The 25,997-nt window shown below is 41.7% G+C and overlaps 1 protein-coding gene across 1 annotated transcript in view; it reads right to left on the reverse strand.

Annotated features, from left to right (window-relative positions):
• The window catches only part of PGPEP1 (pyroglutamyl-peptidase I), a 41,831-nt gene extending 16,421 nt beyond the window's left edge, over positions 1-25,410 (reverse strand). The window contains exons 1-2 of the mRNA XM_075205349.1: positions 24,993-25,410; positions 15,869-15,921 (exon numbers count right to left, since the gene is read on the reverse strand). Of these exons, the coding sequence (XP_075061450.1) occupies positions 15,869-15,921; positions 24,993-25,026 (87 nt within the window). The 5' untranslated portion in view covers positions 25,027-25,410. The remainder of the gene's footprint in view (positions 1-15,868; positions 15,922-24,992) is intronic.
• Between the last annotated feature and the right edge of the window lie 587 nt (positions 25,411-25,997).

Here is a 25,997-nt window from a genome sequence, read left to right on the forward strand (position 1 = left end):
CTATGGTTAAATTGCAGAAATTGCTTGAAGGCTATGAGAAGGTTGCACAGTTAGATAGGATCCATAAATCCACAAGCCTTGCATAGGACTACAATAGACTGATGGCAGCTAAGATAGAGCTAGACCTTCTGTTTCCTGCCAAGGCTGAAAACTACCTTAAATGGTTAAATCAGACCTTTTATGAAAAAGGGGACATGGTAGATAGGCTATGGTATCTAGATGGAGGTCAAAACTCTCACAAACTAACATTCTCGCTATTAAGTCTAACTCAGGCAAAACTACTCAGGACACTATCCAAATTACAGAAGGTTCAGACAATTCTACAGCAAACTCTAGAATATTATGCAGGTCACAAATTCCTCCTCCCTTCTGAAGAAACATTTGAGAACTTCCTCTCTCAATGCAATCTACCTTGACTATCCCCTGGTACACTTGTGGAGCTGGGTGGGAAAATCACGGTTTAAGAAATCTCAGGTGTCAAAAATTTGAAAAGGAAATAAGCCACTTTACAACCACTTATTACAAGACGTTCAACACATTACTCTAGCGTCATCTTACAGTGGAAGCAAAGATACTTCTAACTATGCTCAGTATTGGCTGCTGAACACTGATAAAGATCTATGCAAAGTTTTTCGCAGAACATTTAAACGCAATCTTGCCTCAGCTGATTTATAATGACCAGGGTGGTCAAACGTGATCAAGCCCAATAGGTGAAACGTTCGTTTGTATCAGGACTTCATGATCCATTGAGAAAATGACCAGTAAAGCAGCCAGATCTATCCATTGCTAAAATACTGCATACATTTTATTTGTATAAAATACAAATTTCCTGTTCAATACTAATCTAAGACTTTGTTAATACCAAAGGGATTGCTGTAAATTATTAACATCTGAATTTGCCTATATAAGAACATTAGCTTTTTAAGTGTTTCAATAATCGATGTTTTCAAAATTTATGCGATCCTTCCCTTATAAGATAATATCCAGTTGTCCATTACAATTTCCCTGCAATAAATATACTTAACCCTTGTTCAATATACCTTATAATCAAATACACTTTATAATGATTAGGCTGTAAAACATTCAAATCCCATCTTTATTATGGCGAGACTCGTATCTGCCTAAATGACTCTTTACTATGAGATGCATATCTGCTTAAAATGATCTGCTTGTGATACTTTAGTTGCCGTTTGATAAGCGAATAAGTGATAAGCACAATGGGGAATAATTAAATGCATGAATTTGCATACAATACAATCTGAGCGGATGTGATTTTTCATTACTGATCTGAATTCCCACATGGGCTTTTATTAACTATGTATATCGCAGGCAGAATACGACATTGTGTATGGGAAACATATAAGAATCAAATTAATGAAAGAACGAACACTCAGCTATCTATTACAAATTGCCTGCAGCTTAATACATCTAATCCCTTTAACAAAGACACTTAAAGCTATAAGATAACTGTGAATCAGACACCATAACACAATTCTAAGAGAATTTTTTACAGCACTTTGAGTCCTATATAAAATTAAGTCTAACTTCATAAACCTTAATGCAGAACCATCTTTGTTAAAAAGAGAATATGTATCTGTCTGAACATTCTATGCAAGTTGTCTCAGTTGCTTTTGGAAGGTGTTTCAATATGATGGGAACTCAAATATATATGTCATGTCGAATTTACATACAATATAATTTGAGCTGATGGGATTCTACAACATCGGCCAAACTTCTTAGATGAGACATATTGCAAGCTGAATATGACACTTTGGGGGGTATTCAATTGTTAGCATTAACGCTCTCAAACGAGCGCTCAAAAAATCTTAGCGTTAATACGGTAATTACTTGCGGAATTTCAGCTCGCAGCCCTCTGAGCGGCGAGCTTTTCGAGCGCAATATTACCGTATAAACGGTAATATTTTTTGAGCGCTCGTTTTTTAGCATTAACGCTAACAATTGAATACCCCCCTTTATATGTGAAATATGCAAAGAACTAAAATATTGCTTATTCTCATGTCACACACACTAAATTATATTATATACACATACATTTATTTAGTGGATGTGAATAATTAACTTTAAACAAATTATACTATGAACAAGATAAATCTAATTCAAACAGAATTTATTTTGAACTTCATCTTTGCGTTACATAGAATTGAACATAAATAATATTTCGGTCAATCTTATGGATATGAAGTTTATTTTTACTTTAACTCTTAATATTAATCTTATCACACTAATCTAAGACATTTTTATATATAACTAAAAAAAGTACAAAAAAAAAAAAATAACTAATGGAATCTGTTTGTGAATACCTGTTTTTTAAAAGGATATAATAAAAAATTATTTTAAATTAATTGTATTCATATTAGTGGATTAGAAGTGTTTTTGTCTTCTAATAATCTAATCCTATAGTAAATTATTAGCCTAGAGCTAATGTTTAAGAGCAAACCCTCTAACCATAACCACAAATAAACCTAGATGAAATAAATAAATACCTATATGATACAATAACAAATAACTGGTTAACTATTGATTATAGATGTTAATCTGTTTCTAGTAAGGATAAATTCAATATATTAGAATATCACTAATGGCACAAGACAAGGGTGCCCTTTGTCACCCCCTGATTCACGCTGGTTATCAAGCTCCTGATGGCAAGAATAAAATTATCCCCAGACAACAGAGGCATATTAGATGGAAAGGAGGAATATAAACTGTGCTTATTCACTGATGACATAATGCCTACACTAACCTTTCCCCACATGTTCCTCCCAAACCTCTTGCACATTCTCATCCATTATGGGGTCATTTCAGCCGATCAAATTACTCCAAAACAGAGTCTTTTGCTCTCCACTTGCAACCTCCCCCCTAGAGCTCCAGAAGTGTAATTATAACTCCTCTTGTAAACACCAAAATTAAATACCAGGTGATTTACAACACCCACTGATATGATTCTCTGTAAAAACATTTCCCAGATCATTAAATTAATAAAGTTATATCACTTGCTCTATCCGTTTCAGACCCTCCCTATTAAAGTGTCTAGACCGGCAGTTCCCAAAGTGTGCGCCGCGGCTCCCAGGGGTACCGCGGCGCTGTCACTGGGGTGCCGCGGGCCAGCCATAGATAAAAGAAAGCAAACAGAGACTTACCAATCCGCGCGGCACCGGGACCCAGCAGCCTCCTCTCTCCCGCAGCTGTCACTGAATATCGACGTCAGTGACAGCTGCGGGAGAGAGGAGGCTGCTGGGTCCCGGCGCCGCGCGGATTGGTAAGTCTCTGTTTGCTTTCTTTTATCTATAGCTGGCGCCTGGAGCAGGGCAGAGTGAGAGGGATCGTAGCAGAGGAGGGCGACCGCGTGAGAGAGGGCAGAGGAGGGCGACCGCGTGAGAGAGGGCAGAGGAGGGCGACCGCGTGAGAGAGGGCAGAGGAGGGCGACCGCGTGAGAGAGGGCAGAGGAGGGCGACCGCGTGGGAGAGGGCAGAGGAGGGCGACCGCGTGGGAGAGGGCAGAGGAGGGCGACCGCGTGGGAGAGGGCAGAGGAGGGCGACCGCGTGGGAGAGGGCAGAGGAGGGTGACAGCATGAGAGAGGGCAGAGGAGGGTGACAGCGTGAGAGAGGGCAGTGTGTTTGGATGCAGAGGGGGCAGTGTGCCTGGATGCAGAGGGGGCAGTGTGCCTGGATGCAGAGGGGGCAGTGTGCCTGGATGCAGAGGGGGCAGTGTGCCTGGATGCAGAGGGGCATTTTTGCATACAACTAAATAAGTATTTCTGTTGTGACCTAAATACTTATTAGAATTTGTTGACCCAACTACTTCTAAAACAGGACTGCTCAGTAATTATTTTGGAGGGGTGCCTTGAAAAAATTTGGAGACTCTAAGGGTGCCGCGAACTGCAAAAGTTTGGGAACCACTGGTCTAGACCCATGCTGACGCAACTACATAGATGCCTTATACCACTTTCACATTGCCCCCTCGGCAATATCCCGGACAGAGCCTCCCACCCCTGCAAATTCACAGGTTGACCGGGTTCACACTGAACCTCGTTCTGCCCGGGACTCCATGGCAACATCACAACAGGAGCTTTAAATGGCTCCTCTTGTGATGCAAGTGTCACTCACCGGACTGTGAGTGCCATTTCTCCTGTGTTCAGGAACCGTGGCCGTCCGCCATCCTGAGGGTCTGCGCACGTGCAGCCCTTATGAAACCTTCAGTACCTGTTGCTTTTAATTAATTGGATGATCAGGCAACCCTCCCTATTTAAACCACCTGTGCTCATTACCTAGTTGCCTGATCTTGAAGTCTCATTCCCCATGAGCCTCTGAAGGTGGTTCTGTGTTTCCTTGTGTATTCAGCTCCAGCTGATTCCTGTCTACTACGATTGTAGTTTCCTGACCACTTCAACTCTCCTGTGTTCATCGTGCATGCACTTAGCTGATTCCTATCTGCTACTGCTGTCGGATCTCAGACCGTCTCTACTCTCCTGTGTTCATCGTGTCAGCTCTCCGCTGCCTCCGCTACTACTGCCGGATACCAAACAGCCTCAACTCTCCCGTGTTCATCATGTTTCCAGTTTTACTTACTACTGCTTCCTGATTATTGCTCCTTTGATTACCGGTTACCTTTCGTGCGCTGCACCAACCTCATTACCGCTTCCATCCTCCAGTGGTCTCTCCTCCTGCCGGCGTTCAGCCGTTCAGGTATCCCTGCACTTCTCCTTGACAGCCTGCTCTCCTGAACCGCGGTATGCATACTTTCCATTGACTTTGCTGTTGTGTTGCATATCCGTCTGGACTGTGTTGTGTTCATCTCCGGAGTCTTCCATCTACTGAAGCTATTGTTACTATTGACTTTGTTTCCTATTACCTGGATCTCTATAGTGACTTTGTATACTTCAAGCAGCGCTTGTCAGTTATTATTGTATTGTGGTTATCATCGTGGGATCAAGTTCCGTGTGCCGCCCGTGTATCCTCTGTATTCCATTCATCTCCTCGTGCCCCTCTTCACATATATATAGCAGTGGTACAACTTGCTGAACGCAGACCACTGACTCCTGTTTCCCATTGGCACCAGTTTCAAGTATCCTCTCACATAAGCAGTGGTACAACTTGCTGTACGCAGACCACTGACTTCCCCGTTACCTACTTGCACCTGGAACCCATTCCTTCACTATAGACAGTGGTACAACTTGCTATACGCAGACCACTGACTCTCCTCACGTTACCTTGTCCATCTGGTTCCTCGTGTTCATACATCTAAGTCATTACCAGATGCTGCTAGTCATAGACTTTCCTTGAGCATTCTCTCACCATCTGCTGATTCTCCTGTTCCGTTGTCACCCTGCTACCAGAAGACCATAGTACCATAGTACCATCCTGCCACGCCTTGGCGTGGCAGGATGGCTTAAACATACATTTGCAAATGTGTGCAACAAAGACTTTTGCATTTTTATCTACAGTAGAAATGGCAGATCTGTTGCTGGCTATAGCAGTGTGCTGGGGGAAAAAATGTTGTGTGTATGTTCCTTGCAGTATAACCCCACCCTTTCAGCACCTGTTATGGCCTATAAATTGATTTGAGCAGCTTCCACTTTTGTATTTGTCTGAGAGGCATGTTGGTGTCAGTAGCTGAGGGGGAGTGCTGACATTGGATTGCTATTTGGAGGCTTCTGGGGTACCTCTTTGGTAAGTTCGCTCTCAATTTAAAAACACATATGTATGGCCCAAATATAGGGACTCTCATTGTTTAGAGTAGGACCATCCTATATGCAAAAGCGCCTTGGCGTGGCAGGATGGCTTAAACATACATTTGCAAATGTGTGCAACAAAGACTTTTGCATTTTTATCTACAGTAGAAATGGCAGATCTGTTGCTGGCTATAGCAGTGTTCTGGGCGAAAAAATGTTGTGTGTATGTTCCTACCAGCTATATTACTCTGGTAAGAACATCATCTGGTGATATCCTGGGCAAAGACTCCTAGTGCCCATGACAGTAAGTTTTTCTTTTGATTTTCAATAGCTTTCGTTGAGACCCAGGATGAAAAACCAGGGTCTCACCGTTCATACTGGAGGCTACCCGGGTCGGAGTGCGGAATAACTCTTCGAAAGACTCACATCTAATCCCCAGGTCATCCGACCCAGGAATTAGCAGGAGACTTGTTCACACAGCCTCGTCCCGGTCGATGGGGCTTGCCCCGGCAGTAACATGGGTTTTAAAGGCATCGTGAATGAGGTATTATTCACTTTGTGTGGAAGAAAAACCCATATGTATGAGTTTATCTAACCTTTGTAGGGCTACCCCCAGTGGTGGAAGGGGCTTTCAAAATGTTTGTCTATATTACTTATTGACTTACCTGAGCCAAGTTTTGGCTTGGTCTGCAAATAAGCATGGCTCTTCATTCTATGGGGAGACGTATGTGGGGTTAGACGTGTGTGATTTCTGCACTAAGTGGGATTTTCTCACAAAGGTGACGAAAATGCACAGTTAGACAACACAGCAACTAATCCTCATCTTTCTCTTCTCTTTTCATCTTCAGGTATGTTCATCCATGCTGCTACTACTACTCTGATCATTATTCTGTGAATTTCATCCCTGCAATCTGTGTTTAAGTATGTTCATCCATGCTGCTACTACTACTCTGATCATTATTCTGTGAATTTCATCCCTGCAATCTGTGTTTAAGTATGTTATAGGAAGCTGTTATCTGTTTAAACTTAGGTTGGCACAGTCTTTTATTGCTGCCTAATTTATGATAGGTATCTGGCCTCCTCTATCCTTTCCCACAAATGTTTTCTTTTCCTTTGATTAGCTGACCAATTAGCACATCTGTAGTGTATTCCTAAATTAGACTGACTACATCTTAGTTTCATTCTATGGGGAGACGTATGTGGGGTTAGACGTGTGTGATTTCTGCACTAAGTGGGATTTTCTCACAAAGTGGACGAAAATGCACAGTTAGACAACACAGCTGGACAAACATTGGACTACATTTGACTTGCTTTAACTCCCAGCAATAAGCAACATCTGCCACAGTCTATTTCTGCACTACTTGTCTATTTATATGGAATACTGCTAAGGGGTAATTCTTAAAATATCCTTGCTTTTTGCTTTTACCCCTTTTTTCACAATGTTTCACAAATTGCTTTTCTTAGTCTCATTTCATGGCATGATCTTTAGGACTGTGTCATCTTTCACCCCTCCACCAACACACAAATTTGTTCATATTGCACCTGCATTACTCCACTCACCTCTATTTAACACCCATGAACTGTTGTCCTATTTATTATCTCTAACAAGTACAGCCTCCACCTGTCGCCAGAAAATAAAAGGCCACACATCTTACAATCCCCTTGCCTATCTTTCGCTCACTCTGCTTCTATTAGCTGGTGATATATCACCTAATCCAGGTCCCCCACACTCCTCACACACACATACATCAGAACACTACCGCTCTATAGCAAACCTCAAACACATCACCTGTCTACCCTCTCTTCCCAAGTCCTTTAAATGTGCCCTTTGGAATGCACGATCTGTTTGTAACAAACTTACCTCCGTTCATGATCTCTTCCTCTCAAAAAACCTCAACCTTCTGGCAATAACAGAAACATGGCTCATGCAATCAGACACTGCCTCACCTGCAGCACTTTCACATGGTGGCCTCCATCTCACCCACACCTCCAGACCTGAAGGCAGACAAGGAGGTGGGGTTGGACTACTTCTCTCCCCACAGTGCACATACACAGTTCTACCAAATGTCCCATCACTCACGTTCACATCTTTTGAAGTACATGCTATTCGCATTTTTAATCCATTCTCCCTACGTGTTGCGGTGATCTATCGTCCCCCTGGAGCACACCAACAATTTATTGAGGATTTCTCTGCATGGCTCCCTCACTTCTTATCTTCAGACATCCCCACCATCATCATGGGTGACTTCAACATCCCCATTGATAACCCACCTTCCAAAGCTGCTTCCAAACTACTCTCTCTAACATCCTCACTTGACCTCTCCCAGTGGATTGAATCATCTACTCATAAGGATGGCCACTGCCTTGATCTTCTTTTCTCTAGACTATGCTCAGTTTCTAACTTTATTAATACACCCTTCCCCCTCTCGGATCATCACCTTATCAGCTACACTCTCACCCCCACTGCTCTAACCTCTCTACTGTCTAACTCAACCAAGCCTCCTCATACTCGTAGAAATCTGAATTCTATTAATCTTCAACAGTTTTCCACCTCTCTCCAACACCTTCTCTCCCCTATCTCTACATTCTCATCCCCTGAGATGGCAGTACCTCATTTTCACCTAACCTTAGCAACGGCCCTTGATCAAGTGGCTCCAGCGACACTTCATACTACACGTCGACTTCGATGTCAACCGTGGCACACCAAAGCAACACGAAATCTTCAAAAACTCTCCCGTAAAGCAGAACGTCACTGGCGTAAATCTCGAAGCTCTAATGACTTCTTCACATATACTTCTGTCTACCACTCCTATCGAAATGCTCTGGACACTGCAAAACAAACATACTTTCAATCTCTTATCTATGCTCAGGCTTCTAACCCCAAACGCCTTTTCAATACATTTAATCATCTTCTCAATCCTCCCACCCCGAACCCTCCATCTACTATCAGTGCTCAGGATCTTGCTACCTACTTCAAGGACAAGATTGATAAGATCAGACTAGAAATGGTATCCTCTTCCTCAACAAGCCATCAGCTCATTTCCTTCCCACTACCCTCTGACACCCTCTCTTCATTTGACCCCACAAATGAAGAGGAAATTTCTACGCTCTTCTTATCTTCCTACTCTACCTCCTGTCCTCTTGATCCTATTCCCTCGCAAATTGGTAGATCCCTGTCTTCTGTGCTCATTTCACCTCTAACTCAAATCTGTAATCTCTCACTCTCTACTGGCATCTTTCCATCACTATACAAGCATGCAGTGATTACTCCTATTCTAAAAAAACAAAAAACTCCGACCCAAACTCTCTCTCAAATTACCGTCCCATCTCTCAGCTCCCTTGCCCCTCCAAGCTTCTAGAGAGACTTGCCTACACTCGCCTCACACGCTTTCTTTCCGCAAACAACCTGTTGGATCCTCTTCAGTCAGGCTTTCGTTCTCAACACTCCACAGAGACTGCGCTGACCAAGGTTGTTAATGATCTGATCACTGCTAAGACTGAACGCCATTACTCTCTCCTAATTCTCCTTGATCTCTCGGCTGCATTTGACACAGTTGACCACTCTCTTCTCATACAAACGCTGCAATCCCTAGGTCTTCAAGACACAGTTCTATCCTGGTTCTCATCTTACCTCTCTAATCGCTCTTTCACTGTTAATTTCTCTGGAGCCACATCTGCTCCGCTTCCCCTATCAGTTGGAGTACCACAAGGCTCGGTGCTAGGTCCTCTGCTGTTCTCTATCTATACCGCTTCTCTTGGAAATCTAATAAGTTCCTTTGGCTTTCAGTATCATCTCTATGCGGATGATACACAAATCTATCTATCCTCTCCTGATATCTCGACATCTGTGTTGTCCCGTGTAACTGACTGTCTTTCTGCCATTTCATCTTGGATGTCCTCTCGTCAACTCAAACTTAATCTTTCTAAAACAGAGTTAATAATATTCCCACCCGCCAACAAGAGCATACCTGACATTTCTATCTCTGTTGATAACATGACCATAAATCCCACCCCACAAGCTTGCTGCCTAGGTGTAATCCTTGATTCACGCCTATCCTTTGTTCCCCACATTGACTCTATATCTAAATCATGTTACATACATCTAAAGAACATTTCCAGAATCCGCACATATCTCACACAAGACACTGCTAAAACCTTAATTCATGCACTAATCATCTCCCGCATTGACTATTGCAATTCCCTCCTTACTGGTCTTCCCAAAAACAGACTCAAACCCCTAAAATCTATTTTGCATGCTTCGGCAAGACTGATTTTTCTTGCAAATAGCTATTCCTCTGTTGAATCACTCTGTATGTCTCTACACTGGCTGCCTGTCTTCTACCGAATCCAATATAAAATACTTTTACTAACCTACAAGGCCATCAACAAGGCTGCACCAACATACATCTCCTCTCTTGTCTCAAAATATCTCCCAACTCGGCAACTCCGTTCTGCAAAAGATCTGCGTCTCTCATCCACCCTCATTACATCCTCCCATTCCCGGTTACAGGACTTTTTTCGGGCTGCACCCACTCTATGGAACTCTCTCCCTCGCACAATAAGACTCTCCTCTGTTCTACAAACTTTCAAGCGTTCTCTGAAAACCTACCTATTCAGACAAGCGTATAATATTCCTCAACCACCATCTTAACCTCACTACCTTTAGCCTGTTACACAATTTCACACAAGACAACTACCCCCGGACCAACATTATTGTGTGACAGGATCATTTAGCTTATGAGTCACCCTACCTTTGCAGTCTGGCTGGGCCAAGATGCAAAATGTATACTTAACCTCATGTGTCAATCTCCCATTGTCCCATAGATTGTAAGCTTGCGAGCAGGGCCTTCTCACCTCTTTGTCTGTTTTACCCAGTTTGTTTATTAGTTTATTACGTTTGTCCCCAATTGTAAAGCGCTACGGAATATGTTGGCGCTATATAAATAACTGATGATGATGATGATGATGATGGCTCGAGATGGGTAGATCTGGAAGTCTCTTTCTGTACAATCATCTCCATGGAGTCATCCATGGCTATTACAGCTAAAACTAGGCCTTCCCAAATGAGAAATACAGAATCACTGTAAACTCCAGTTTAGGACTACCTCCCTCTTCTCCACTATTACACAACAGATGGTTTTGGACACTCTTGAACATGATCAGTGCGCCCCTCTGACTTCCATACAGGAAAAATTTGATTCTCTGAATTCACTCAAGTCTCTATTTGTACACAATCTTGTTCTAAAGTGTATCATCTTCATACTTTATAATTTACTAGTAACATTATAAAACCCCTAAGCTAGAAGGATATGTCTCAATCCAGACATCACATGTATACAACTATCCACCAACACCCATAAGATTGCCCTTTATGTAGATGATATCCTACTCACCGTCCCTAATCCTCTAACTTCTCTACCTAACCTATTTCAGGAGCTCGACACCTTCTCAGCCATCTCAAATTTTATAATTAATACAGCTAATACAGACATTTTAGATTTCCACATTCCCCTTAAACAAAAACAGCTGTTGGAGTTAAATTTTCCATTTCACTGGAACTCAACACACATCAGGTATCTAGGCAAAACAATCACCAGAAAGGTAGAACTATTCCCCCTCACCCTTATAACCTGAATGAATAAATGACTTGGCATCATGGAATAAACTCATGATATTGTGGGTGTGTCAGTCAGATCACTTCAGTAAAAATAAATCTGCTCCCCTATGACAGGTGGTCTTGCATTCCCAACCTCTGACATTATTATGTGGCCTGCCTAGCCCAATGTGTGCAATGGCACTCTCCACCTGGGACCAGGGTTTTGGTCGACATAGAATCAGATCTACTAGAAGGGTCACCGATCTGCTCTGCTCTCTAGCTACCTACCACACAACGTCCAGCTGCTGTCCACACTCACCCGGTAATGGCCTTCTCCCTTTCTATATCATCTGTAACAAAATGCCACCCCCCCCTCTCCTCTCAAAGTGCCCAATATCAACTTTGTACAATACCCTGCTTCCTCTGACTACAGAAGTTAAAGACCATTACCAGACACAGTGGACCACGAGGTGTGGTTCGATATCTACTGTCGAAGTTGAATAATAGGATGAAGTAATTTTAAATGAAAAAATATCGGTTATTATAGAATTCTGGGCGAATGCCATTTATACGCAAGGTACAAATATTAAATACACAATCACATAGTAAAACATAGCAAATACACTTACATTCACATGTACATTTGTAAATATTTCACTTTTAAAAAACGTACAACTCACATCATTTTATTAGTAAGACAAAGTTTATTACACAAAAAATAAATTTACATTAAAGATATTTATGGTTCAGGTCCTAAGAAATGTATGGCGTTTGGTCTTATATTAAACCACTATTTGCCAGCAGGAATCCGGTACAATCGGAGAAGCGATTGCATAGAGCAATCACTAGTTATGATTAGTAGAAGATTCATACTCAAAAATACTTTGTTAAAAGGGTTAGTTCAAACCTGTTTGAGTCAGTTCTCTCAGGCAAGACATGTGCACAGCTGTTGGAATGTGTTGCCCCCAACTTTGGGGAGAAATCCTATGAACTGACCTATTACCTACATTGTACTAGACTATCTTACACCCGGAACCAATGAAGAAAAACCTTAGTTTATCTTTGTGTACACTGTGAAATCATCACTGTTTTTTGTTAACTGAAACTGCATAAAAAGCCACTGGACAGTATCATTCAGTATTTTTGCAAATATATTTCAGCTTTGAGAAATGTCCCTGGATCCATGATTCGCAACATAATATAAGGTATGTCTATTAGATAACGAGACTGTGATTCCACCTAGTAAACAAAGCAGTCAGAACCGGTTATAACTGCTTACATAGTAACCTTGAACCAGAATGAACCTGCATGACAAGCTGCAATACTCTATGACGTTCAGTGAGTCGCCATTTCGTTTGGTTGTGTTTTCTGTGTGCCGAAAAAATGCTAAGTTTATAAGTTGAACAACGTGTCAATTTGAAATTTTTAGTAAAATTGCACAAAACACCAACAGAATGTTTTCAAATGCTTACCGACTGCCTGTCTCCCGCGCGTGTGTTTAAGTGGCACAAAAGATTTAGCGAGGGACGTGAGAATGTCGAAGATGATGAACGCCCTGGACAACCTTGCACTTCAAGGATCAAAGAAAATGTAGAAAAAAATCAGTCAGATTATTTGAATAGACCGCCGACTTAGTGTTCAAATAATAGCTGAATTGACAAAGACACCGTATGGAAAATTTTGCTTTAGTATCTTAACATGATGAAAGTTTGTGCAAAGATGGTCCCAAGGGTTCTCAGACAAGAGCAAAAAGTACGTTGTAAGGAATGTTTTGTTGACATTCTGCAGCAACTTGACACAGATCCAAACCTGTTTCATAAAGTAATCACTTGTGATGAGACCTGGATCTTCCAGTACGATCCTGAAACCAAAAGACAGTCAATGCACTGGAAAACACAGTCCTCACCAAGAATGAAAAAAGCTTGTCAAAGCAAGTCAAAATTCAAAGCAATGCTCATTGTTTTTTCCGATATCAAGGGTGTAATTTTGGAAGAATGGGTTCCAGAAGGCACAGTTAATCAGCATTATTATAAGGAAGATTTTCAAAAGCTGAGCGAGAGTCAGAAAGAAACGGCCGCTACTGTGGAAAAATGGTTTCTTTCTTAACCAGAACAATGCAACACTTTCTGTGAAGCAGTTTTTGACCGACAAACACATTACTACACTTGAACATCCTCCATATTCGCCCGATTTAGCACCTTGCGATTTTTATCTTTTTCCTAACGTTAAATCAGTGCTTAAAGGGACAGAAGAAAACGGCAGATATGTTGAAACAAGTGACAGAAACTGATTTGCTCCATGCCTTCGACCAGTGGAAAACAAGACTACAGCGATTTATTAGTGCAAATAGAATATATTGTGGAGTATATTGAAGAGGACAAACATTACATTTGTAATGGTAATAAATAAAGGTTAGTTATTTAATAGACATACCTCGTATATTGTTATACTTGCTTTTATTTTGATATACTTTCTTATACTTTATCATAGTTTGCTGTAATTATGCTATATTTTCCTATTAAATATATTTGTGTGTTGGAACCACATTAATCGCATCGGACAATCTCTATATGTGAGATAGTAACGAACATAACGCTATGAATGGACAGCTCGTTCTATCAATGTCCGAATCAAAGAAAACGCAAATAAACTATTACACAGGTGGTACTACGTCCCCTCCAGGCTTTATACCATACATCCACAGGTGAGCGACGCTTGCTAGAGGAACTGTGGCCACACTGGTGCTTTCATGCATATATGGTGGGACTGTCCCAAACTACGCCTGTTCTGGACCACTGTCCTCTTCTTTGCCACAACAATCCTCTGTGTCCCCCTACCCTCTAACTCCAAAACACATACTTCTGTCCTAACCTCCCTATTCATGCCCACAAGTTGTTCAGATACATTTTTAGTGCAGCGACCTGCCAAATCGCAGCTTCCTGGAAGGATCCCCCACAAACGGCGCTCCAAATGGTCGGCAACCAAGTATGGCACACCACCAGCATCCTAAGGGGCTCCTCCGTATCTTTCATAAAATCTGGTCCCCATGGACTTCATACCATAATCAACCTTTACTCTGATTCTGACACAATTCTCCATTAGTAACTGACTGACCAGCTAAACTACCACCGACTCCCTATTATATCTCCCATTGCATGAATCTCTTTCTTTACCTCTCTCTTATTACCTCCCTCCTCCCCTCCTATACTGCCCCCACTCTCCCTATCACCCCTTCTACAACTCCCTGCCCTTATTGTTCCAAATGTTATTGCTGAACTTAACTGCTGTTTAGATCCAGCACACATACTTCACAATGCAAGGACACCATGGAAACATGGTCATGGATGACTTTGTGTCACAGTTTAAAAAATAATAAAAAATCTATGACCCACACCTAAGTATTATTATGACTAGATTTCCTGTTGAATTCATCTGTACATTTGTAAGCAATGTTGTTAATAAACAGTATTTAAAATTTACTAATAACAGCTAAACAGGCTGCTGTCCCGAAACACAAGGCCAGTTGGAAAACAGATTTGGGTGGACCATTGGAGGAGGACACTTTGTCCACCGGGAGGGAAAGGGTCTACCAAATTTTCAATATCCTCTTTGATCAAGGAGATATATATACACACTATAAAGTGTATTATAGGTAGTACGTGATCCCCATAAGGTTAAAAAGGAACAATGAAATGCTTTCCAACTAATGTTGGAGGGGATGTGGTGAAACTGGATATTTTGTCCACATCTGGTGATCCTGCATGACTACCCAGTGTTGGGATGATGTTGCCAGGCTCATCTGCGGCACTACTAAAGTCTCAATCTCCAAGAGCCTCATGTCCTTTCTCCTAATACTCCCACTGGTGGAGTTGGATAAGAACACTGATATTTGGTCCCAACTCATTGGAAACACCCATATCATCACCTTTCCCAGCAGCAGGTTCTCAATAAAAACTGGCAACCATGGAGAATATCTGAGCATGTTTAAGTATTATATCCCACAAATACACCAACATTTGCTGCAAATGCTTCATTTATAATAGCTCATTCACTCAAAGGGACCCTTTCCCTTTACAGATCTCGTTCTGTAGCTATACATAAACATTAATCTCTGCAGTTGCACGTTAGATTGAAATAGGTGTCCATTACTTGTGAATAATTCTACTCTTGACTTAGCGGACTTGTGGGTATCGGGGGTCCCAGCTTTGGCCTCAACTCCCTGTAGTATTACCATACCTTCCACACTCTCTATTGTTCCTCTTATCAGTGCCACTTGCATTCACAAGCCCTCTAGATACCTCTATATTCTCTATTCTAAATTCTCATAACACCATTTGGTACTTGAACTGTGTAATGTGTTTACCTGCTTGTATAACTGCTATAATTGTGGCCACTGACATTATAATGTTTTTTAAAAAAAACAAAGTTGTTTAAAAAAATACAAACACCTTTTTACATCATCCTAAATAGCCTATATCAACCCATTTTTTTGCAGGACAAAATGCTATTTGAAATGGAAAATGATCCGATTCTTCATTAGTTTTAAGAAGTTCCTAAAAAATAAAAACACAAACATCACTTACCTGTACAGCCACCCAACTTGCATTTACAGCATGTTCCCCAAATGGCCCAAACCCTGCAAAGACAATGACAAACTATTATAACAAGTTATTGTATTATGGTTTCCTTAAGGTCTATGGGTTCTGTGCATAAAACCAGTATGTGGGTTGAAGAATGTAAAGATCACCAAAACTTCTGTTGTATTGACTACCTTGTAAACATACATATCCAGAACTTAAACAAGATTAATATCACATTTTAAGAAGTTTTTATTTTACAACTTTATATATAGGTTTTGGATAGAAACGCTCTAACTTTATGCATCTTGGGTGTTTTGAACTTATTATCATTATTCATTTAAGTACTCTAGTCCACATACAATTTACAACACTAAGTATACATCTATACTTGGGAAATTAGAGAAATTAATGTCAATTTCAATTCCCTAAGATCTCCATGGCAGCCATAAATGAATGGGTTAACTCCCTAAGTCAAATGAGCAGAAAGGAAAATGAACCACCACCAGACTCCTCCATCCCCAGGGGTATTTGAGAAACTGTTCTGGAAATATACAAACAGACAATACAGGAGGGAATATGGGGTTGGCCTGGAGTATATCAAGGACATCACTTCTCTCATTTTCGCATCAACTCCATGGCTGCCATAACTAATGGGATGTACTCAAGGTATACATTGAAAAAGAGGGTGGGCTCAAACCTAACAAATATTGGACTATGGAAAATAAAAATGAATAACTTCTTGAAGATATTTTCTTCCAAACGGAGTATCAGCAGAGGAGGTCATGTCTAAAAGATAATTTCTGGTAAAAGGTGTGAATTGCTGACCACTCTGCCGCATCGTCCGCTGAGGCCGAGCACTTTCTTAGAATTTGTGGCATTTCACATTCATGCAATGATCTCTCTGATCTATCTTCAACAATGTTTTGATAAAGCATGTCCTTGTCAAGGTCCTATGGGAAGGACAAATAATTGATCATTTTTTCTGAATTTCCTTCATTGTGGAGTACAATACCATAGGAAATATGAAGTGTCTTGAAAAAGCTTTACATTTATCCCATCAATAGAATCTTTCATCTGGCCTCCAACCTCTAATGGAATAGCAGTCCTGACAAAGACAGGCTATGGCCCCTTCAATTTTAGGCACCAACCACTACCTTGAAGCCTCTTTATCCTGTAAAAGATACATGCATTCAAGTATCTTGTGATTAAGATGATGTGTCCAGAAGTTCCCAGTGCTTATTAATGAGATCCTTAACAACAACAACCACCACCCTGTGCAATTGGAACACTGCCTTTACGCAGAGGATCCGCAAAAATGGAATCCTTAATACATATGAGGATGACATTCACAGCTTCATGGTTAAATGACCCGGCATCTTCTCAAAGTTCCTTTAGGATCGCTAAGAGAACCCAATGACCAATTCTAAAAACAGGAGGCTAAGCAGTGGTCATTTTGGCTGAGGAATACAGTCTGCACATAAAGCCTTCAAAATTAAGACACAGGAGGATTCACTAGGCAGTAAAATCATTTGTTATGGTTATGGCCATGGATAGGAAATAGGACTATGACTAAGAACTAGCATTGTGAAGAGGGCAGAGGAAAAGGTCTATAAGACACCTCGAGATACAACATTCTGAAACATCCGAACTGTAGAATGTTTTCCTTACCATTATTGTTTTTGAAAAGTTGACAAAAAAATTCAGAAGTCTCCTCTAAAGAAGTTTATATTCTGCTATTTATTTTTTAGCTCAATGAGCATTAGTAACAATAACATTTCTATTGTTGCTTGCATTGGAGCACTGCTTAGCCAACTATTGAAATGCAGTTGACCGAGAGAACCGTTGATCCCCATGACAACGGCTCTTGCTCTTCTCATCTCAGTGAGTGTTTAACTCCAACTTGTCTGAAAAACTTCACCGAGTAACCTAGAAGAGTTAAAGTTAAAAATGTGCAAGTTGTGAGTGACCAAGCGCAGGTTACGTGGGTCAGTGACCCTTCAGAGGAGCATTTTACAAGCCCTCTTGTAAAATGCAGGTAAAGACCATTATTGCCGGCAGTTGAATTGGAGGGGAAGATGTAGAGCAGTACAATAATGAGTGTCTGCAGGCAACAGTGAAACATGGCGATGGTTCCTTGCCAATTTGGGGCTGTATTTCAACAAATGGAGCTGGGGATTTGGTCTGGATTGATGGTGTCCTCAATGCTGAGAAATACAGGCAGGTACATATCCATCAAGTTATCATGTAAACAAAGTGAGGGCTTGGAATATCATATATGGATCTAAAGCATCTAAAGACATAGGGTTTCCAAGGGGACCAAACAATTTTTTTTACATGTTCAATGAGTATTACTGAAGGCTGTTAAATGTACATCATTGGATAATTTATATAACTTTCTGATAAGCATTTTCTTCACAATAATTTTGACATTGTCTGCAATGTCCACAAGTGTCAACGTTATGTACAATTTAGTATTATGGAAACGGTTATTAAATACATAGTACACTCTGTGCTGCAAGGATGCATTGAAAACAAGTTTCTAATATTGTCAAAAGCAAGAGCAACAAGGTAATGTCTATGCTTTTTAACAGGCCTGAAAGGAAAAAATGCTTTAAAAAGAAAACTCACCTCAATTATATGAACAAAAGAAAAGAAAATGTATCTATATGTTGTAAGTAATCAATTAAGGATCTATATTCAACCTAGTTAGACAATGTTCTATCAATAAATGACTTATTTGGAATAGAATATGATCAAATGTAAAAATCAGGCTTTTCCCCTTAAGGCTACGCAGCTGTTCACTTGATTCTCAATTCAGTATGCATTATTATATGTAGGTAGGAACAGTAATTCATGTGCTGTCTGTGCAACTTTGTTTACAAAATTGTAGTCATGCAATATTATCATATAACATATTACTTTAAAAGCAGGGAACAAGTTGTGTTTGGTTTTAGGTCTGACACGAGACAGACCTACAACCAGACAGCGTGTCATGATTCATTTTCAGAATTTAAATCTTTTTGGGTAAAGGGCAGCCTGAGCATTTAGATTTTTGTTGGCTTTTTTAAAATATGCCTTTTCCTCTCCATTATTGCCTATGTTGAGCTGGAAATAGTCTCCTGAGGCCAATCTACAATTTACATTGATTATAATTGGAGGTAAATGCAACAATTAAAACTCTATAGCACAACTCTTTACCTGTCATTTTATAGCCCTGTGTGACATTACCCTTAGTTAACACAATTAATAGCAAAGCAATCAGCCATATGTAAGACTTCTGCACTATCTCCTTTTTCGGACTATTGCAATTACGCAAGACTGAGTAGTGCAACTGCACAAAATAAACATGGTTGCTTTCTTTCACACAAACAAAAAAAAAAAGATTGCATACTGTACAAAGAATATATTGCTGTTTTTTTCTACTTTGAACAAGTGGAAATATGTATCTTTGTATTACATAATTACATACACAACATGGAGATTACTTTGTTTAAAAAAATAATACATGAACAACAAAATCATCAGTGAAATATTTTGTTCCACACATTCTCATGTTAGGAGATACCAACAAACCTATACAGCTGTTGGAATGAACTACAAAAATGTAAAAATTGCACTTATAGAAAACACTTTGCTCCGATTGGCTGTTTCTTTAAAGATGATGTGTAAATTAAAAAGAAGGAGGTAGAATGAAGTCTACTATAGACATTACTGACAACAGGGCAGTTTATTTATTGATCTAGCAAGCGACAAATAATGTGGGGCATACATTCACAGAAATATCCCATTTTGCAACCTGCATTGTATTAACAGAAAGACAGTATCATCCTCTCCATATATCATTAACACTTAGTTTCACTTCACCAACACTGCTATGTTCTGAATAACTGTCGCCTATCATGAACAGCGCAATTTTTAAGAGGTTTCAAAACAGACTAAAAATCAGGCCACTAGTAATAATAATCTACCATGCAGAAAAATGAAAGGCAATCCAGGAGTGCAACTCAACTAAAAGGGGTATTTTAATGATTATTACTGCTGCTCAATAATAATGCAACACTGCATACATAATGCAGTAGTATTGCTATTTATCATGCCAGGGCTGGTGACTAACCAGGTCAAAACGCATAACATCATTTGTTTTTACATGTATGGAACAGTTGACTTAATGTAAAATATAAACCAAAGGTTAGAAGCAGTTGAGCACCAAAAAAATACAAAGCGCAATATGAAAAGTAAATCTAATAAACATTGCTATATCTGGTACAAAAAAAAATATTTTTGCCTATTTGAAAAAAAAAAAAAAAAATATGCATCTACTGCAACAACATGCTTTCTTTCAGATTTGTATCTACTCTAAGTCCATTTTTGGAACAAGGCATTTGCCTACATTTTACAGATAATGCTGGCTAAGACTTGCTCTATTAATTAAAAACAAAAACCTATCAACAGTTTTTTATTCCCACAATTAAAATAGGTATATTATGCAAATATTTCCTTTTGCTGTTAGCACATTCTTAGTGCTTAAAGTGTGCTCATGTACTTTGGTTTGTATTTTACATAGATCTTATTACTCCGTCATCAAGTGATTAAAAATAAATACAAACTTTGATCTTTTTATTTATCTGAATTGCGTTGTGCAGTTTGACCTTGTTGACCACATACATACTGCACAGCAATCTGAACAGGAACTAGGAACATGGATTCCTATGCCAGTGTATAACATACATAGCAAAGTTATAGGAAAACGATGAACCCGATGCCTACTCCATAATCAATGCATTAGGAATGTGACTAAACGGCATATTCTTCCCTGACCACCTTCTCATAGACACCTGCACTGCTGGCTAGCAGGTGGGAGAAGTTACTAAGCACTGGCAATTAGCGGTCCTGTGCATTCTATATGTATTCCACTTGGAATGCGAAGTAGCGACAGTAAGTGTTTTAAGTGGTGTTCATAGTGGACTAAGACTAAACAAAGATGAACAGCTGTGTGGGGTACAGGAAGGTACCAACACTACAAAGATCTGATGATCTTAACTGGACTCCATCTGTGGTAACAAGGTTAAAAATACAGTGGCCTGTATTAGAAACCAAGACTTGCATTTTGACAACTCAAACGCTTTTCTATGGGACTGTTCTATATAAAGATACTAAACACAATATTTCTTTCAGGCAAAAAGGAAACAATATCAAAATATCTAAATATACATAAAACAGACAACAATAGATATAAACAGACTAAGGGTGCTGTAAAAACTAATAAAAAAAAAAAAAAAAAAAGACTGCCAATGTCACTAAAACAACTACAAAAAGTAATACAGCGCTCTAAAGTTTAATCATATGACAAATACAGAGGTCAGAAGAAAAGGAAGCTGCAAAAAATATAGCAGGTCAAAAGGCATTAATGCTAAATATCATGAAAAATAAGTAATCATTTGCATAAACCACAAAAATTTGAACATATACATATATAAAATATGCGCAACCTAAAAATCTCACTCAAAAATGTCTAAATTCTACAATAGTTAATAAAACGCCCAAACAATTTACAAAAATTCCTATCATAAATATTTGCCATTCTATTAAGATGTGGCTTAAATAATAAAAATTTAACGCATGAAGCGTTACCATATTAGGCCTCCCTCCCCCGATGAGGGCAGGCGAAGAGGGGGAATGTCTGTGCTAATGAGGCTAGTTCCTCCTCCAATATGGCGCTGGTGACGCACCCTCGTGATGATGCGGAAGGGAGCAGTTGGTCCAGGTGCCCGGCCAGATATGGGTGCGGTGCGGCGGGTGTTGTAAGCCAGCAGTAAAAGCGCCAAGGGTAATAGCAGACATCCCTCTATTTTCCATTCTCTTATCCGCCTCAATGTCCTGTCCATCCCCTTGCTATGTTTCTACTAGTACCTCCCATCTTACTCACCTACTCCTCGCTTCACCAAGAAGAGAAACAGCTTCGCTGTGGTACACAAACTCACTCCAAATAATCTATGGCTAGCAGGGTCTGACTTGCCCGCCGAGGAGCTGGCAAAAAAAAAACAAAACCCCATACTCACGTGCTTCTCTCTGCTCCGTCCACACGGAATGTCGGGCGTGACATCAACACGCCCGACGTTCTGTGAAGAGCAGCACAGAGAGGAGTCACAAGAAGAAAGAAGACAGAAGTAGAGAAGAAAAGAGAAGAAAGAAGCCGATAGAAAAGGTAAGTGAAGGAAGGGAAGCATGGGGGGGAGCAAAGGCAGCATAGTCGGCATGGCAGCGAGTGAAGGGGGCAGCATAGGCAGCATGGCAGCGAGTGAAGGGGGCAGCAAAGGCGGGTATGGCAGCGAGTGAAGGGGGCAGCAAAGGCGGCATGGCAGCGAGTGAAGGGGGCAGCAAAGGCGGCATGGCAGCGAGTGAAGGGGGCAGCAAAGGCGGCATGGCAGCGAGTGAAGGGGGCAGCAAAGGCGGCATGGCAGCGAGTGAAGGGGGCAGCAAAGGCGGCATGGCAGCGAGTGAAGAGGGCAGCAAAGGCGGCATGGCAGCGAGTGAAGGGGGCAGCAAAGGCGGCATGGCAGCGAGTGAAGGGGGCAGCAAAGGCGGCATGGCAGCGAGTGAAGGGGGCAGCAAAGGCGGCATGGCAGCGAGTGAAGGGGGCAGCAAAGGCGGCATGGCAGCGAGTGAAGGGGGCAGCAAAGGCGGCATGGCAGCGAGTGAAGGGGCAGCAAAGGCGGCATGGCAGCGAGTGAAGGGGGCAGCAAAGGCGGCATGGCAGCGGGTGAAAGAAGGAGCAAAGGCAGCATGGTAGCGAGTGAAAGGGGGAGCAAAGGCAGCATGGCAGCGAGTGAAGGGGGCAGCAAAGGCGGCATGGCAGCGAGTGAAGGGGGCAGCAAAGGCGGCATGGCAGCGAGTGAAGGGGGCAGCAAAGGCGGCATGGCAGCGAGTGAAGGGGGCAGCAAAGGCGGCATGGCAGCGAGTGAAGGGGCAGCAAAGGCGGCATGGCAGCGAGTGAAGGGGCAGCAAAGGCGGCATGGCAGCGAGTGAAGGGGGCAGCAAAGGCGGCATGGCAGCGGGTGAAAGAAGGAGCAAAGGCAGCATGGTAGCGAGTGAAAGGGGGAGCAAAGGCAGCATGGCAGCGAGTGAAGGGGGCAGCAAAGGCGGCATGGCAGCGGGTGAAAGGGGGAGCAAAGGCAGCATGGTAGCGAGTGAAAGGGGGAGCAAAGGCAGCATGGCAGCGAGTGAAAGGGGGAGCAAAGGCAGCATGGCAGCGAGTGAAAGGGGGAGCAAAGGCGGCATGGAGGGTGCACTGTGATCATAAGGAGGCACAGCATGGTGATGAAGGGGCACAATAATGTGTGTGTGGTAGGTGGTGGCTAACTAATGGGTGCTATTTTGTTTGTGGGGTGATGGTGAGGCAATTTAATTTTATATTGGGAACTTAATTTAAGATGGGGTGGTTTGGGGACTATTAATTGAATGTGGGGCTGAGTTTGAGGAGCATGAGGTCTATTTATTAAATGTGAATATGAATTATTTAATGGCAGTGACGGTTGCGGGAAATAGGTATATTTATTATATGTAAATGCTATTAATCTATTGCTGGGGCTGTTTGGAGGCAGGGAAATAGTATTCCTAGTTAATAAATAAACCTATTACTTTAATGTTGGGACTGGAGGAAGGCCTAAGTATTAATCGTGGGTCCTATTGATTTAACGCCGGGGCTGGAATTTTCTAAATGTATCCATTTTTTTCCCCAAATAGGGCCCCCTACATTCCAGGATCCAGACAAGCTGCTACTAAAGAAACCAGCAGCCACAGGTGGTAAAAATTACAAGAACAGGTAGGGCAGTCTGTCAAATGTTCTGATTCTAGTGGGATAATCCAGATTTTTGGTGACTGTTCTGCCCAATCTAAGGGGCAGGTCAAGACTGTGTACTCTATATATACACACTGCATTCTTTGTGTCATACTTGTCGACTTTCTAAAGTTGGCTTCCGGGAACCTGCCGGGGGAGGTGGGCGTGATGGGGGGGCGGGGCTCCAAAATCATGTCATTTTAGACCTGCCCCCCTGTGACATGACGCAAACGCGTCATTTTACAGCAGGGGGCGGGGCCAAACGCCGCAATTCCCGGTGGCTCGCAGCATTTTGGACCTAATTCTGCTCACTTCACTAGGAAGTGGGCAGATCTGGGAGATTGCCACACTCTCCCGGGAGTCCGTGAGACTCTGGCGAAATGATGACTGGCCACACCCCCTCTGGTGGGCCCCTAGCATTACAGTCCCCCGGAGGGCCCTTCATGCCCCAGTTCGACACTGATGGCTAGGACCCCAAGAAGTTTCTGTACCAGTGCCCCAAAATCCGCTTGGCACACCTATAACTGGCATACATGGCAAGACACAATAGGCAGCATCAATGAGCTCCAGAGACTACATACACAAACCTGTGGCTAAATGAAGCCCTTTTCCCTTGTGCCAACTACTATAAATATTTGCATGCACTTTAATATAATATAATATATATATTCATATTTGAGTATTATCACATTTACTAAAAGTATATATCACTAATTTTTGTAGTTTGCATCAATAAAATCTGCATGTTCTTAATTCATTTTTTTGCCTCTAAAACATGCTGCCTGAGACTACTCCATCAGATTGCCAGAATTACCATAAATAATAATAATGCAGATGTACGGGCCGGCATCATTCATTTGATATTCTGTTCATTTTGTGCATGTTTTAATAAAGCACTAAGAGGCCCCGCCCTAATAGGCTACGAAGTCATGGGAAGAAATTTTTTCGCTACTTGGACAGATTCACCAGAAACCAAGCAGATAAACATCAATTCAACATTGCATATAAACTCCCCGAGGAAGCCACAATGTTCCAGCAAATGTGATAACTATACTTAAGCTAGTGGTGACAAATATATAGCAGAACTCATGTAAATTAAATGATTGACCAGCATGTATCACTGAACATGTGCCATCAACAAGTGGGTATTGAACGATCATGTTCAGACGACATATAAAACACAAGAGACAAACATGTCAGAGGAAGAAAGATTCTTACACAGTTCTCGCTTGACTTGCTGTCCCCTCTTCATATTAACATTGGAATGTCACACCATGATTCTTTACTTACCGGTTACCACAACACATTTCCTCTGTTCTTCCATGTCAGTCACTTGTGTTTACACCTGAAAGCACTCCTCTATCACCCCTTCCAGGAACCTACCGCCCGCAACCTTATATTAACTCTTCTCAGCTGAGAGCTGCCGGTACTCTCACGTCATGTGACCTCCACGGACTGCGGTTCAAGCCTCTATCTGATAACTTGGCGACATGTGATCATTTCAGGAGCTCATGTAATAGGAGGCGTCTGTATTTCTGAATCGTCTGTCTGATTTATATGTCATCAGTATTGCTGTATTTGTGCAGCACTACTGTGGATTGCGTGAACAATGCAAAAGTAGTTTACAGCTCCAATGGAGGAGAAACAGTGAATAGACAGCTTTTCTCTTCCTGATCCCTGCTTGGTCCTCCCCTTCTTCCTGTGATCGGCGTTAGCTTCTTTAACCATACTTACCTACTTTCTTCAGCTCCCTTCCGGGAGCCAGCCAGTGGAGGGGGGCGTGAAGGGGCGGGGTGGCCGAAATCGCGTCATTTCGGCCCCGCCCCCTGTGACGTCATGACGCAAATTGCGTCATTTGACAGCGGGGGCGGGGCCAAACGCCGCGATTCACCGGGAATCGCGGCGTTTGGGATCTAATTCTGCCCACTTCACTAGGAAGTGGGGCACTTCCTAGTGAAGTGGGCAGAATTCGGGAGATTGCCACACTCGCCCGGGAGTCCGGGAGACTCTCACAAAATGCGGGAGTCTCCCGGACATTCCGGGAGAGTTGGCAAGTATGTCTTTAACCCTTTCACGGCATGGAGAAAACTGCTTGAAATATAAAACTGTGTGATTTTAAAGGTTGAAGAGGTTAAAGCTGTTCTCAGATTAGATGAATCCTCGATTTCACCGGTTTCCTCCCACACTCCAAAAAAATACTAGTAGATGAATTGGCTGCTATCAAAATTTGACCCAAGTCTCTCTCTGTCTATGTGTGTATGGTAGGGACTTTAGACTGTAAGCTCCAATGGGGCA

The sequence above is a fragment of the Mixophyes fleayi genome, chromosome 1 (genome assembly GCF_038048845.1).
Source record: "Mixophyes fleayi isolate aMixFle1 chromosome 1, aMixFle1.hap1, whole genome shotgun sequence".
In the NCBI taxonomy this organism is placed as follows: Eukaryota; Metazoa; Chordata; class Amphibia; order Anura; family Limnodynastidae; genus Mixophyes; species Mixophyes fleayi.